Here is a 14,515-nt window from a genome sequence, read left to right on the forward strand (position 1 = left end):
ACTCTATATATGATCTGTTATAGTTGCCTACTGAACTTTTGAAACATTTCAAAGGAAGTGTTAGTTTGAGTATTTCTGTTCCCTTCCATGAGGTTTGACTGGATAGTAATGTCCCTACTAGCCACTGAAGAACTAAAAAAAATTTAACATTTATGAGAAAAGGACACTGCAAGGATGATTAATCCTAATACAAGCTTGATGCTCCATAGCCCACAATCAGGTAATGCCACTTTATGTATCTCTATAAGTAATTTGACATAATCTAAAAATGCCAAGGGTGTGAAAAATGAGGCAAAATAGCTTTGCTTCAGATGCATTAACACTTCTTATTGTACTTTTGCACCAGTTTTGCTAGTGTATTTAGGAGATTCCACATTTCACCCAATAGATGTTGAATTTCTGACTTTTTAGCTTATGTACAGGTTAATGTTGTGACAATACAGTAACGAATTTGCCTCCTTTAGAGTAGGTAGTGTACTCCCCCTCTTTGTAACATTTTCATGAACTTTTTCTAAACATTTTATCTTACAAGTATGGGATGCACTTGATTGAACATCATTTAAAGACTGTGGTTTCTCTTATGTAGTGTGTTCAATGAGGATTCATCTTGAGCAAGATCCACAAGTACTGAACCTTGAATGTTCTGTTTTATTTAAATTTATGAGCCTTTTTCGTGTGAATGATGGGGGCGGGAAATCCCTAAAACAGTAAAGTGCAACTGTAACACAAAGATCACATTCTGTGACTGTATTCTCATGCTGTAGAGTTGCTGACTATGATTATTTCAAAATATTGTGTACACTATTATGATTTATACGATTTTTTTTTATTTTCTTGTCAACGAACAAATACGGTAAATCAGTATTAGTATACATTTAGAAATGTGTCTGACTTCATTTAAACAAGAAGAGGAAAATAAAACACAGCCCCATAAAAGATTAGTTTGCATAATTTGTACGACTGTATTATAGTTACATAAAATTTCAAAATTTCTTATGTTTCATGACAATGTACAGCAGAGATCACCTACTTTCATTATAAAGGAGGTCAAATTACAAAAGATATTATAAGCAAAGGAGATGTTCAATGCATATCAGCAGTCAATAACACAACTTTTTGATAAAGATAACCTAAAGAACAAAATGGAAAGAAAAAAATGCAACACAATAATGAACATTAATAAATAAAATGGAAACGAAGAAAGTAAATTAATCACATTTTTAAGTATCTACAATTTATAAGGGCATTTGGAAGATTCTAAAACATGCATACAAAATGTATAGGAATGTTACAGCACTTTGTACAATGAGAAATTAATGGGAACACACAGATTCACACAATATATAAGACCTAAAAGAAACAACAGTGATATCCCTGCTGTACTTTTGAATGTCTATTTTTTCTTTTTAGTGTAGACAGCCCAGACAAGTAGGAATCAACTACAAAATTAGGATGTACAAAGAGTAGAAGTATCACCAATTCCTAAAGCCCATGCACAGTTGGCAATAAGTATAAACATTACTATGTCAATATCACAAGAGCCCCACAAATGCAAATACAGCTCTCTCAGCAGTTTGCTTGAGTGGACGCTCAACAGATAATACAATTAGTCAAGTGTCATTATCTTCTGATATACAATACCCTAAAACAGAGATCATATTGTGAACAGCTTTTATCTTAAGCATATGGTAATTATACTAAAATAAAATGAAAAACAATATTACCTGTTCAATTTCAAAATACTGGGCCAAGTTTTCAACAAAGTCTTCAGTTCTACTCTCTTCAATCATTAATAAGTAGTAGGCATCCTGAGCACGAGCACGTCCTTTAGACTGAACATATGAGCGATACATCGAAGGAACGTCAAAACGAATAACCAGGTTACATTTGGGAATATCTATACCTTCCTCCAAAACTGATGTGCCAATGAGGAGATTACATTCTCGCATTCGAAACCTGTTATGTTTGTGTACACAAAAAACAAAATTAATAATAAAAAAAAACAGGCATAACATAGACTGTTAATCTGTACAGTAGTTGTCACAGAGTTTAAACTTCTGTAAGTTTAAAAAAAAAAACTTCCAATATCTTATACTGTGAAAAAAAAGCGGGAAAAATTAAAAATGTATACATGGAAAATACTGCTGACCTCTTTAAAACTTCTTCTTGTTTTCTGTGTTCAGTTTCTGCTTCCCGAGGCTCTGTCAAAGGATCAGCTTCTTTGTCAACTGTATACTGTGGTGCCACAAAACTATAATCTTCATCATTACGACGAATTTCCTACAAAAAATATAGAGCTAACACTAAGGAAATAAATTACATCACAAATGAAATATAAATTTATGCTGAATCTCTAGTGTAGCTATACTTATCTAAATATGATGAGGAAATTATACTTGACCTCTTCAGAAACTAACAGTTTCTCTTTCTGAGATATGGAATTTTATATAATACACAGGCCAATAGTTAATTTGCACCCCAGAAACCATCAGATGTGCTACACTCTAATCTCTTTATTTGAATCAACACAGGTAGAAACAGAGTTCAATTTTTAGTTCCGCAATCTGAAACTCAAAGTTAACCCTTGTTCTGGAGTTTTTATATTTTTGCTCTATGATTTTTGTGGTTTGCACAGAAAAGTGAAACATAACAAAAATGCAAAGCAAAGTGAACAATGATGTGTGTGGTTGGTTTTTGGCTCATAATTTGGAAAATATGTGCTTATCAGGAAGAACCACCCAGTAAATAAATGGATTAAATTTACTAAAAATTAATAACCTATGACTTTTTTTGTTAGACAAATAGTTTAGGCACAGCGAGTGGACAAAGAATGTGTTACATTTACTACTCTCTTTCTGCCTTGGGAAGACTTCACCCCTTTCATTCCCATTCACTGCTCTTTAAAATCTAGACTCCCGCAATGCCTGCCTCGCAATCTGCTTGGCCAGCAACAAGTGCAGTTCAGTTTCATTTTAGAGGCCCACAATGTTTGTAACTTTTTCATTATGTCTGCAAATGTGTGCTTTAGCTGTCATGAAGTGATGCATGATGAAACGAACAAGGTGACCACAATGGGGTGAAAGGCTGGACAACTTTACTGAATAAAGCAAGAAGAGGAATGATGGTCAGTGCATCTTGAGTTAACAAGATGGATTGAAGTGCACGAAAAATGTAGAAAACTGTACATAAATGAAAAAGTGATTGCTGCCTATGTCAAATGGGTTAAGCAGGGCTGATCACATTCAACAACACATTCTTGTGAAGTACCTTCCAGTTTCAAACTCACTGCCTTTTGTGTGGTTTTTGTGTAAGAATTGAGTTTGTACAGGAAGAAAACAAAAACAACACTGATCGCAACATTGTGTAACAGGTTAGAGTTATAAAATGAGCTGCAGAATGTGGTGATGACACTGAACAAGGCATAATAGAACATATTTCCCCAATTAGTAACTTGGTGGCTGCTGATGGCCAATATCACAATTTGTGTATGAGAAAATTGCACAATCGTCCAAAAACGGAGATAGACACATCACACAGTTCATTCGACAGCAAAATCAAAACAGCTAGGCAAAATATTTACATTTTTATTGAAAACAATGAAGTCTCAGTTTTACCTGGATGAGTTAATGGACCAAAATAAAGGAAATTTTCTTTGCGATAGTCAAATCTCAAATCAAGAAATACAGATGTGGTATAGTGACAACAGTTACTGCAAACAATAAAAAGCCTTGCGTGTTCTCAAAATATACGCTATCAAATTTTGGACAACAGATAGTATAAACAAACTTGCTGTCTCAACAAGAAGAAAGGAGGCACATAATTCCCTCTAATTGTTAAAGACATATGAAACCAAGTTTATGATATGGTATGATACTATCCACATTTTGTGTATTTACAGTTTGTAATACTGCATAAAAATGTGGACATCAGGACATATAGAAAAAGAAATCTATAGTACTAGTATTACACTGTGAACCACAACTGTGCTGACAAACTTTCAGAGGTCGTTCATGGATACCTTCAAAGTATTTTGATACAAGGGATCCACACTCTCTGGCAGCTCATTAGAGAGTAATAATATAATTGTGATTTACTCAGTTTGTTACCCCAATTACTTTCACTTTTGAGCAAACAGATCCACAAAAATGGAAAAGACTTTAATATGCAATCACAAAAATGTACAACACACCTGATTTCTTGTAAAAGCCTATGTACAAATGCACAAGGACTGTGCTGCAGCTGTTGTCATAGCAGGAAGAGCTCAGTACAAGCATCATCATGCCATTCTTCCACTGCATTCAGTGAGATAATAAACAAAGTACATACTAGTAAACTCATCATCAGTAAACCTACCCATACTGCTATGTATCACTGTTAACATACAACTGACACTGCCAGAAATACAAACACAAGGTGGAACAGTACAGTACTGAATGAAAGCTAGAGGGTGAAGAGTAAAGTGGGCATTATTGTTGTCTACAGCAAGTACAGCAAGTTTGTTTCCAAACAAGACACACAGCACATGCTGTTGATGTCTGCACTGTTGTGTACTATTTTCAATGCAATCAAACAAAATGCAATAACTCTGTAACAAGAAACAGGAGAACATGGATACCTTGTACCATAATACTTAGAAGGTATCCCTGAGGAACCGCTGAAAGTTTGTAAGTGGAGTTTCGGTTCACCCTGTATAATTTGATGGCAGTTGAGATGAAAATTGTGTATTTTACCAGACCAGTTTGGACTGGCAGCATTTCTGGACAAACAGTATGAGAACCCTATTAGTGTGCTGTCATCCCTAGGATTTTGTCCATCTTACACAGAAGTTTGGAAGTGTCAAGAATCGTAAGTCATGTACTACCAGTAAACAAATTCTGTTTTTCTTAATGTTAACTTTAATGCTCAACCTACTGATAGGCACAATACTTTTCATGTAAAGGGTGGCATACTATGTATTAGCTCAAGAAGCGCAGTTGCTCCTGAGCAATTTATTCCCTTGACTAAAACTGCAATGTTTGACAGATGATGTTGGGAGATTAGGAGCTGTCTATTTCAGTCATTTTCAGAAAGATCTTAGATCTTCATGAAAATACCCATCCACTGATACGGTAATCTCATCTGTACCTCATTTATTGTGGCTATATGGAAAAAACAAAGAAATTCTGTGCATTCCTGGATGCTATAGACAAAAGCAATGGCCCATATGAAGCAACATTGGCTAATTGCCAGCCATTCATTAATGGATCTCCAAGTAATTATGATACACTGCACTGTTGATTGGAGAAGAAGTGACTAAATAATTAAATTAAATTACCTGCACTTTAACATTTGATCAGCCACAGGACACAATATTCTTGCAAGTCCTCAGGATGACCATGAACTGTCCAATATTACCACATGGTTTGGATTTTTCATTTCTTAATGATAGTCATGGGAGCTACAAGTTACATTATGCTTGGCAGTAGTTTAATTGGACTTTTCAATACTATTTACACTGTCCAACTGAATTCACTCAATAACTTGTGGTACAAGCAATATTTATCATCCTCCTCCAAGACTAAATCCAATTTCACTTCATTACCCCCTCCACTAAGGCAACAGCATGGCAGCACTTCCTGAAGGTTGCTTACGAGGTTTAGCTGAGACCAGACTATTAGCATTAGCACACTTCTGAAGATTGGGAACCAAAAGAGGTTTCGTGCCAGTCACCACTTTCCAGAACCTTGCACCAGATGCAATTTTAAAACAGAATTCATGCAGATGCAAGAAAGACCAATGCAGTGGTTGTGGGTGTAAGAAGGCAGACTTACATTGCTCACAAATTTGTCTCATCTACAAGAGTGTCCACAAAAATGCAGGAGAACCTTCTCTGACTAATGACAATGATATTCTCAATTTCAGCTAAAACACTGATAACCTTGATGAAGGACCAGCAAATGACCCCCCACTGGATCCTTCACAAGATATGTCAATACTTAACTTTATTGTGTAATCAGTAATCAATATTCCAGATACAATTTCAGTCATACTGAACTACGTTACCTCATGTTGTATATAATAGTTGTTTTGTTACCTCAGATTATTATTTTGCAGACAACAAAAGACAAACACAGGAAGACATCAAGTAGCCTGGACCATCCACAATAAAGGAAATGATGATGATGATGATGATGATGATGGCTATATGCTCCTTCCTGTTTTATAAGTTATTAACTTTTGACACTTTAATAAAATATCTCATCTTTTTCTGACCTGACCTGATAACTTTCTGAAAGAAGCAACACTTAATCACTTCCTATCATTTATTCTGATACTGCACTTGATGAAAATGGATTAAAACAAATAATGCACACAAATCTTCCTAGAGATGTTGAAATATTATGTACCAGGAATTGCAATAAATTAATGGCACCAAGAAATTCTTTGAACTACATAAGAACATAATCAATAAGGACCGAGTCCACAAAACATTACACTGGAAGATGATAGTGACTGATGTACCAACTTTTCAGGTTCCTACAACAGCAATGTAAAACAGTGTCACACTAACATAACACATTAATGATGACAACAAGCACAAAAGCACTGTATTGGGGAAAATATTGTATTGAATATGGCCATCCTTGCACAATGCTTGGTTCCAAGGAAGTTTTGGTATGCATATTCTTTCACCTCCATCTCTCTAAATAAACTTTTTTTTCCTTTAAACATTGCCATGCCATGGAACAAGCTGCCCTGAACTTAGACCCATGGCTAATTATCCACCTGATATAGGTCACTGAAGAAGTATTTTCCATTGATCAATGCAAGCAACACATCAGTACTGCTGCTGCTATTGGCATGCATTGTGCAAATTCACATTACTTGCACTTAGTTATGAATTGAAAATAAATGGTGATGAACAGAATTGAATTTCCTGTCATATGTGGGTTCCACTTCACATTTAAATGCATGAAGTATGACAGCAGCAGGCTTTAAATATCAAATCTGTGAGGTTTAAAAGCATATGATACTGAATGAATCAATGTTTCAGAGGTGGGAACAACGTCCACAATGATTTAGTGCGTTGCATTTTTTATAGCTTTTATTCAAAAAAATCTTTGTGTTACTTGTGATGTATAAGTACAAGTTACAAATAATATATAAAAATATTTGAATCCTATATCATAAAATGATCTAACAGAAGCAATATATGAAACTATATTCACTTCCATTAAGAAAATTTTCATTATGTTTTGTGACTATGAATGGGAGCTTAAAGAGCTGAGCAGTAATTTCTTGTATACTAAGCCAAAACTTGAAAACAATACTGTAAATATAGTTCAAGAAATGAATAGTAATCACAAAGGATAAGTAACAAGCAAAAATTACACCATTATAACAGTCATACTTATAATGTTTGAACACACCAAAATGTATATCACATTCAAACAAAACCCCTCTAACTTTGCTTTATGCATGAAATAATGTCTGCTATTAACATGTGTAGCTTTTGAAACTTACTGGCAGATTAAAACTGTGTGCCCGACCGAGACTCGAACTCGGGACCTTTGCCTTTCGCGGGCAAGTGCTCTACCATCTGAGCTACCGAAGCACGACTCACGCCCGGTCCTCACAGCTTTAGTTCCGCCAGTACCTCGTCTCCTACCTTCCAAACTTTACTGGCAGAAGTAAAGCTGTGAGTACCGGACGTGAGTCGTGCTTCGGTAGCTCAGTTGGTAGAGCACTTGCCCGCGAAAGGCAAAGGTCCCGAGTTCGAGTCTCGGTCGGGCACACAGTTTTAATCTGCCAGGAAGTTTCATATCAGCGCACACTCCGCTGCAGAGTGAAAATCTCATTCTGGATGTGTAGCTTTTCATCGATAGTTTACATCATTTATGAGATTTCAGTGAATAGTTACAGGAAAAGATTGTTTCTAGTTCAACAAAATGCATATGAAAAAAGTTTTATATTTATTTGTACTTTTATAGTAAATCTGTGTAGCAAAATGGGCTCACTTATGAAATTAAAATAAATTTTACCAAAATTACTTCTTATATGCTTTCTTACTAGATATAGACAACTTTAATGAGTATTTGTGGAGATAAAACTCAAAATGTACTGTATCACGCACAATTTATGCCTAGGTAAACAAAATCGAGTACCCCTCCTCTTCCTCCCTCCCCCCCCCCCCCCCCCCCCCAAAATTGATAATTTTTTTTTAAATCCAGTATTCTCTCTAATGACAGTAACATCACCATCATTATCATTATTTGATTAAAAAAGTAAGCAATACTAAACTACAATGCGCAACACAATCATAGGATTACTTTTTCGAAACATTGTAATCCCCAACTATTGTGATGCTCAAGTTTGAAACCTGGCTCAAATGTGCCTATAACCTTCTCCTGTAATGGTGCTAAAGCATGCACCCTGCGACGTCACCCTCAGGCTCAATAACACTTCAAACAACAAGGTGTCGACACATGAAAAAAGGCTGTGGAAACCATTCTAGACACACCGCCGTTCAGAATCAGCATAAAAAGGCTGCAAGGGGGTGGCATAAAGGGCATGAAGGAGCCACCCCTTTCCCTGGGGTGTTTTTGTTTTTGTTTCTGTTCACTGTTTCACTACGGCTAACAACTCACTATCATGGAAAAGTAGTGAAATTTGAGATTTCTTCACCAGTTTAGGTGATTGGGAAGTCAAATGCAACTTTTGCTCAAGGTCTGTTTCATACAGAGGAGGAAATACATTTAAAATTGCTCATTATGTTCGTATGATGCATCAAACAGTGTCTCTGTCTGTCTGGAATTTAGTGCCTCCTGCTCCTGCACCTTTCAACATTTCTTCGAAAGATTATCCAGATGATGTGCAACCGACCTCAACAACTGCCAGAACCGAACAGCAGGCAGTGCCAGAGGATAACAGTGCCACTTCAACAGCAATAAGCTGACCTCAATATCAAGAAACATTGGCTATGTGCTTTGTGGAGCCTATGTCTAACAAAAGAAACCAGAAGATAGATGTTACATTTCTAGAGATTGTGGTTGGGTTATCTGCTCTTTAGTGTAGCTGACAGCACGTATTTTCAAAAGATCATAGGTAAACCAAATAGCACTTACAGAAGACCATTTCCAACACACTTCCCCACCAACAGTATGCCATGACAAAGGAAGTAACGAAAACCAAAATTAATACTGCAGAAACAGTTGTGCTGACAATGGATGGGTGGACTTCAATCAGAAATCAGAGCTATTTTACACTGCCAGCATCCTTTGTTAAAGACCTGGAGGTGGCATCTTCCTTCCTTGAGCACTTTAAATACGATGAAAGGTACACTTTAGAGAACCTTTCCGAAGAACTGTAATGTGTTATCTTGGAACGGGGCACTGAAGAAAATGTCATGTGTGTAGTTAGATATAATACTGCCAATATTGTGGCAGCTATAAGACTCACAGCCTAGAAACATATTCCCTGTTTTGCACAACACTGAAATTAACTGTTCAAAATGGGCTTCAGCACATTCATCTCATTCTGAATAAAGTTAAAAAATCTTTGATCTTTTAAAAGTAGTTCGCAGACCAACATGAAACTCGAAATGATGCAGGAACAGTTGAAAAGTCTGTCCTGACACTAAAACATGATACCACAACAAGGTGGAATTCAACCTCTGATACACTGCAAATAATAGCTGATGTCGAGAATTATCTGATGTCACTCATAACTATCAATTATCCACAGATTTCTACTCATCGGAAATATGGTGTTACAGAGTTGTCAGTAACACTGAAATTCGTGGTGATGTGCAGCAGATGACTGATGGAGAACCAGCAATTTTGCAGTATAGCAAAAAATTCAACTTTCACAGAAGCAACTCATTGAATCCCTGGTTCAAATTAGACGAATTTTCTGATAAAAATTCTAGTAGGACAGTAAAATTAAACCCGATGAGGCATTATGAGAAATATGCAATGGATGCATCCACTGCTACTACAAAAATCCCAGTCCCAATCACCAATCTACTTCATATCTCTGGGTTCAATTTGATGAGGCATTTTCCAGGCAGCAGAGTAATTCACATCCAAGATCTGCTGCAATAATGGAAGTTGGTAAATATCTGCAAGAACCTCTGCTATAGAGGGAAGGCACTCCACTGCAGTGGTGGTCTGAATGGTAGTCAGTATACCCGTCACTCTTTGAACTTGCAAAAATTCGACTGTGTATTGTTGCAAACCTACACGCTGTGTGAAAGAGTGTTCTCAAACACAGGACACCTTATAGAAGACAGAAGAAATTGCCTGACAGGAAAAGAGTGGAACAAATCATGTTTCTAAATGGAAATCTCTAAACATTCACTTCAGAAATGATACCAATCTGTTTATTCTTATTCATTTAAATATCTTTTTAATTTAATTACACTAATCCTCAAAGTGTCATTTATGTTATTATTTAAGTTATGATATGACATAAACATTTCTACAATGAGGATTATCTTTTGGCCACGGATTCTATGCATGCTTGAGTTCCAGACTTACAACACAAGCATTTTACTTGCATAATGACTGCACTGACACTGTTAGTGTCTCTGTTTATATCTTTAATGGTGTAAGATCACAGATGGTAGAGAGGATGGAACTGTGAAGAGAAGGTGGAACGAGTGACACAGCGTTGATGTAAAGGGACTGGGAAAGAGAGTGGGTAAGTGAGCCACAGCTAAATCAAATGAGTTGTGAATACTAAGAAGTGTGAGAATTGTGAAGTATTGGAAATATCAGTTCATTGAAACTGAATGGTTAGCTCACACTTTATACAAGTCAAGCATGCATTCTGAACAACTCATTCACGCAACACCCATTCCTACTTCCAACAAAGAAATCATAAGGTCTTTAATAATTATCTTATATTGTTAGATAATGATGTGGAAATTTAATTACAAAGGCAAAGTCAACCTAGGTGATATGGTAAAAAACAGGACACTGTAGTTCTGTCAAAAATACAAATTCAACTCAAATTTTATGACCAGATCACTATCACCTTCTCTGTAGATAACTTGAGGAAATGAGTATACCACAAAAAGCTTGCAACTGTAACTACGAAATATCGGGAAATAAAACAACGGCCCTAAAAATAGTCAAGTGTGAGTAGGATTCATGGTCTGCAGGTTCTGCACAAACTTAACTATGTATAAAGATAATAATATTGCGCTTTATTGACAGACCACCAGGCCCAACACAGACAATTCAGCTCTAGGTTTTGACAAGTGAGTCTGCGAGTATCAAAATATGTGACATAAATGGCCGTATCTTTTCACTGCACTGACTCAAAAGCTTGAATTTTTTACACCAGCAAGGGACTGTAGACCCTAGTATCTGGCACAAATTTCAACTTAATACATACACCACTTCCTTAGAAAAATGGGTCTTACAAGATGGACAGGCAGACGGACAACAAAGTGATCCTATAAGGATTCTGTTTTTACCACGTACAGTATGAAACCCTAAAAAATAAACTGCTCAAAAATATGTCAAGACAGTTCTTTTAGCAAAAATCATATTTCAATTTTGTTGGATGCATATAGATAAGAGACAGACATCAAGAATCACCATCTAGTCAAGATAATCTATTGGCACAATAGGAAGAAAACTAACAAAAACTGCTATATGAAGATTAACATGGTACCCTGTGAGACAATAACACAACAAGTCTTTAAGGGCAACAATAGAGGTAAAATTATAGCTACATAAATCAAATTCTGAAGAGTAGTTATAGGAGACTATACTGCATTCATACCAGTGTTCTCCTTTTACAGCTTTCCCACTCAAAGTTGAGACACCTGTAGTGAAAAATCAGTCCCTTTTCTAAAATGTTTGATGGCTCCACTCTCCTCACCTGGATGACACATGAATCTCTTGTGTCACATCCTTCCATGCTCTTAGTTCTTCACACATACTGGATAATCAACCATGAAAGTGGCACCCCCCCTTTCCACAATGTGACCCTGACATCTACTCTGCACCAAAATAAGACAGACCATTTCAAAATTCTGCCTAAATGTAGTATTTTACTATGCACCCCAAGTACAAAATTTGTCTTTACAGCACTTGTGCTCCCAACTATTTGCTCCTTTATCATACCCTTGTAAAAGATCCAGTTTCATATAAACTTCACAGCAACCACTATATACCCTTCTGTGTGTAGATGGTCACACACCAACTGCTCAGCTGTATCGAAGCCCATTGTGAGCTGTAGCCAATGATAACTTAAACTATACTGTTGTAGAGTATGCTTCTCAGCACAACGTGGTCAGTTTCAATGGCTGCTTCACAATCTTCCTGATATCTGGATGTATTCCTCAACCAAATATACATTTCTGAATGTAGCAGGTGAGAACTGTGCATTCAATAAATCCAATTTTGTAATCTAAGATACAGTGTCTTGACACCTTGCTTATCTGGCCCATCCTCTGTCCAATGCTGCTTCTTTCCTCATTCCAGTGATTTGTAAGAACAGAAGATCTTTCTTAAATAAATTAATTTGCATAACCATGTCCTCAGAAATGTGATCTGAGTCTGCCAAAACATGCTATAACATAAAGATAAAGGTAATGCCTGTGATACAAGTCTGTCAACAGACACTCAGCCTGACTGCAGGCTGTGTGTATCCCACGTACTAGGATGGGATTGGGTGGCAGGCCCCTTGCCCCAGCTGCCTTTTACCTTTGAGAAAAATCCCCACTACTCATTTGGATGTCCTGGAGGCACTGGAACGATGAAAATGCCCATCCCTATCCAGGATTGAACCTGGAAGCTCCATGGCCACAGTCTAGTGCTCTACCCACTAGACAACCACGAGCATGCTATGGAATAAACTGTGGGGGTAAAATGTTTGAGAAGCACAACAAAGATGTAGAATGACAGGCTACAAATAGTTGGCAGGTGTAACCCATGAGGAAGAAGGATTCCATGAGTATTTCTACTGCGTTCTGCATGAGCAGCACTGACCCATTACCATTTCCATAGCACTTCCCTAAATTCATTCAATGTCAACTGTGATGCTTACTTGATACAAACTTCAAAGTCTGAAGCAGCACTTTACAATTTTGCTCATAGCATCTAGTGTGAAAATTCCTCTATCACTTTTCTATAACTCTCCAAATCAAATTGAGTCTTCAGTCCATTTTTCTTACTAGCAGTTTCCTATTCCATATTGAATCTTAATATGATACAAAGATATTTAAATGATGTGGATGCCTCTCATCACCGGAAGATATTGTGTTATTTCACTCTGTTTTAGGCATGATCTTGCATATGTCCATATTTAAAGAGTTCTGTCATTCAATACAACATGTGGAAATGCTTTATTAATCATTCTGTACTTCCTTACAATACTTTTCTGTAGACAACAACATTGTCAATGAACAACCAGAAGTGCTGCTGACTTTATTGGAGAAATTGTTTATGTATATTGAGAACACTGGTAGTCCTATTACACATCCTTGAGACACATGCAATATAAATTTCATTTCTGTTGAACACTGCCGAGCACTATAATTTACTGGGCTATATCATGTTAAAATTCTTCGAATTAATCACATTTTTGTTAGGATATAAGCCTGTATCTCAGTTACCACTCAATAATGTGGTAGTGTCAAACACCTTCAAAAAACCTATGAAGAGTTTATCCATCTGTTCACCTGCATATACTGTTTACAAGATATATACATGATGATTTTGGTAAATGGAGAAAAACTGCAGCCCCCTGAGAGGATAAAGTGCAAAAAAAGTCTTAGGGGCATGTGGCCGGTAATGCATAGTGTGTATCATATTTATTAATTCATAATGCCTGTACAGTAAAGCATGGTACCTGACAAGATGTAATAAGGCTACCGTTAGACAAGGTGTTTGAAGCGGCCCCCTCATGCCTCTAAGCATGCATGAACACCATGCAGCAGTGACTGATGTGCATGTTCAAAAGTGTCATCCTGCAATCGAATGGTGGCACAAGCATACTGAGTGCTTGTCATACAAATGATGAAACTCTGTTGTAAACAGTTTGCGGAGCAATTGCTGTCAGTAGGAATACTTGTCCTGATATAGTCCTACTGCCATCTGCCATTCCACATATAAAGACCATCCTGGCCTGATTCCAGTTGGTATACCAACCGTCATCTCTCAGTGCTGCACTACACGACACATGGCCACGCCAGAGTGAGTCTGCTTCAGGGTGAAGTGGATGCCCCCCAGTACTGATGTGCCAGTGTGCTGCCATTGTGTACAACATTGCACCCTCTCCAGTGTGGGCTGTATGTCCATATGAGCTGTTTTCCTCCTTATTCTCTCAGAAATTGTTTTCTACAATTTGTGTTCATTTAACAAAAAAAAAAAAAAATGGTTCAAATGGCTCTGAGCACTATGGGACTTAACATCTATGGTCATCAGTCCCCTAGAACTTAGAACTACTTAAACCTAACTAACCTAAGGACAGCACACAACACCCAGCCATCACGAGGCAGAGAAAATCTCTGACCCTGCCG

At 37.0% G+C, this 14,515-nt stretch overlaps 1 protein-coding gene across 1 annotated transcript in view; it reads right to left on the bottom strand.

Annotated features, from left to right (window-relative positions):
* The window catches only part of LOC126183590 (endoribonuclease Dcr-1-like), a 295,755-nt gene that overhangs the window by 136,689 nt on the left and 144,551 nt on the right, over positions 1-14,515 (bottom strand). Inside the window, exons 10-11 of the mRNA XM_049925687.1 lie at positions 2,150-2,280; positions 1,725-1,956 (exon numbers count right to left, since the gene is read on the bottom strand). Coding sequence (XP_049781644.1) covers positions 1,725-1,956; positions 2,150-2,280 — 363 coding nt within the window. The remainder of the gene's footprint in view (positions 1-1,724; positions 1,957-2,149; positions 2,281-14,515) is intronic.

The sequence above is a fragment of the Schistocerca cancellata genome, chromosome 4 (assembly GCF_023864275.1).
Source record: "Schistocerca cancellata isolate TAMUIC-IGC-003103 chromosome 4, iqSchCanc2.1, whole genome shotgun sequence".
In the NCBI taxonomy this organism is placed as follows: domain Eukaryota; kingdom Metazoa; phylum Arthropoda; class Insecta; order Orthoptera; family Acrididae; genus Schistocerca; species Schistocerca cancellata.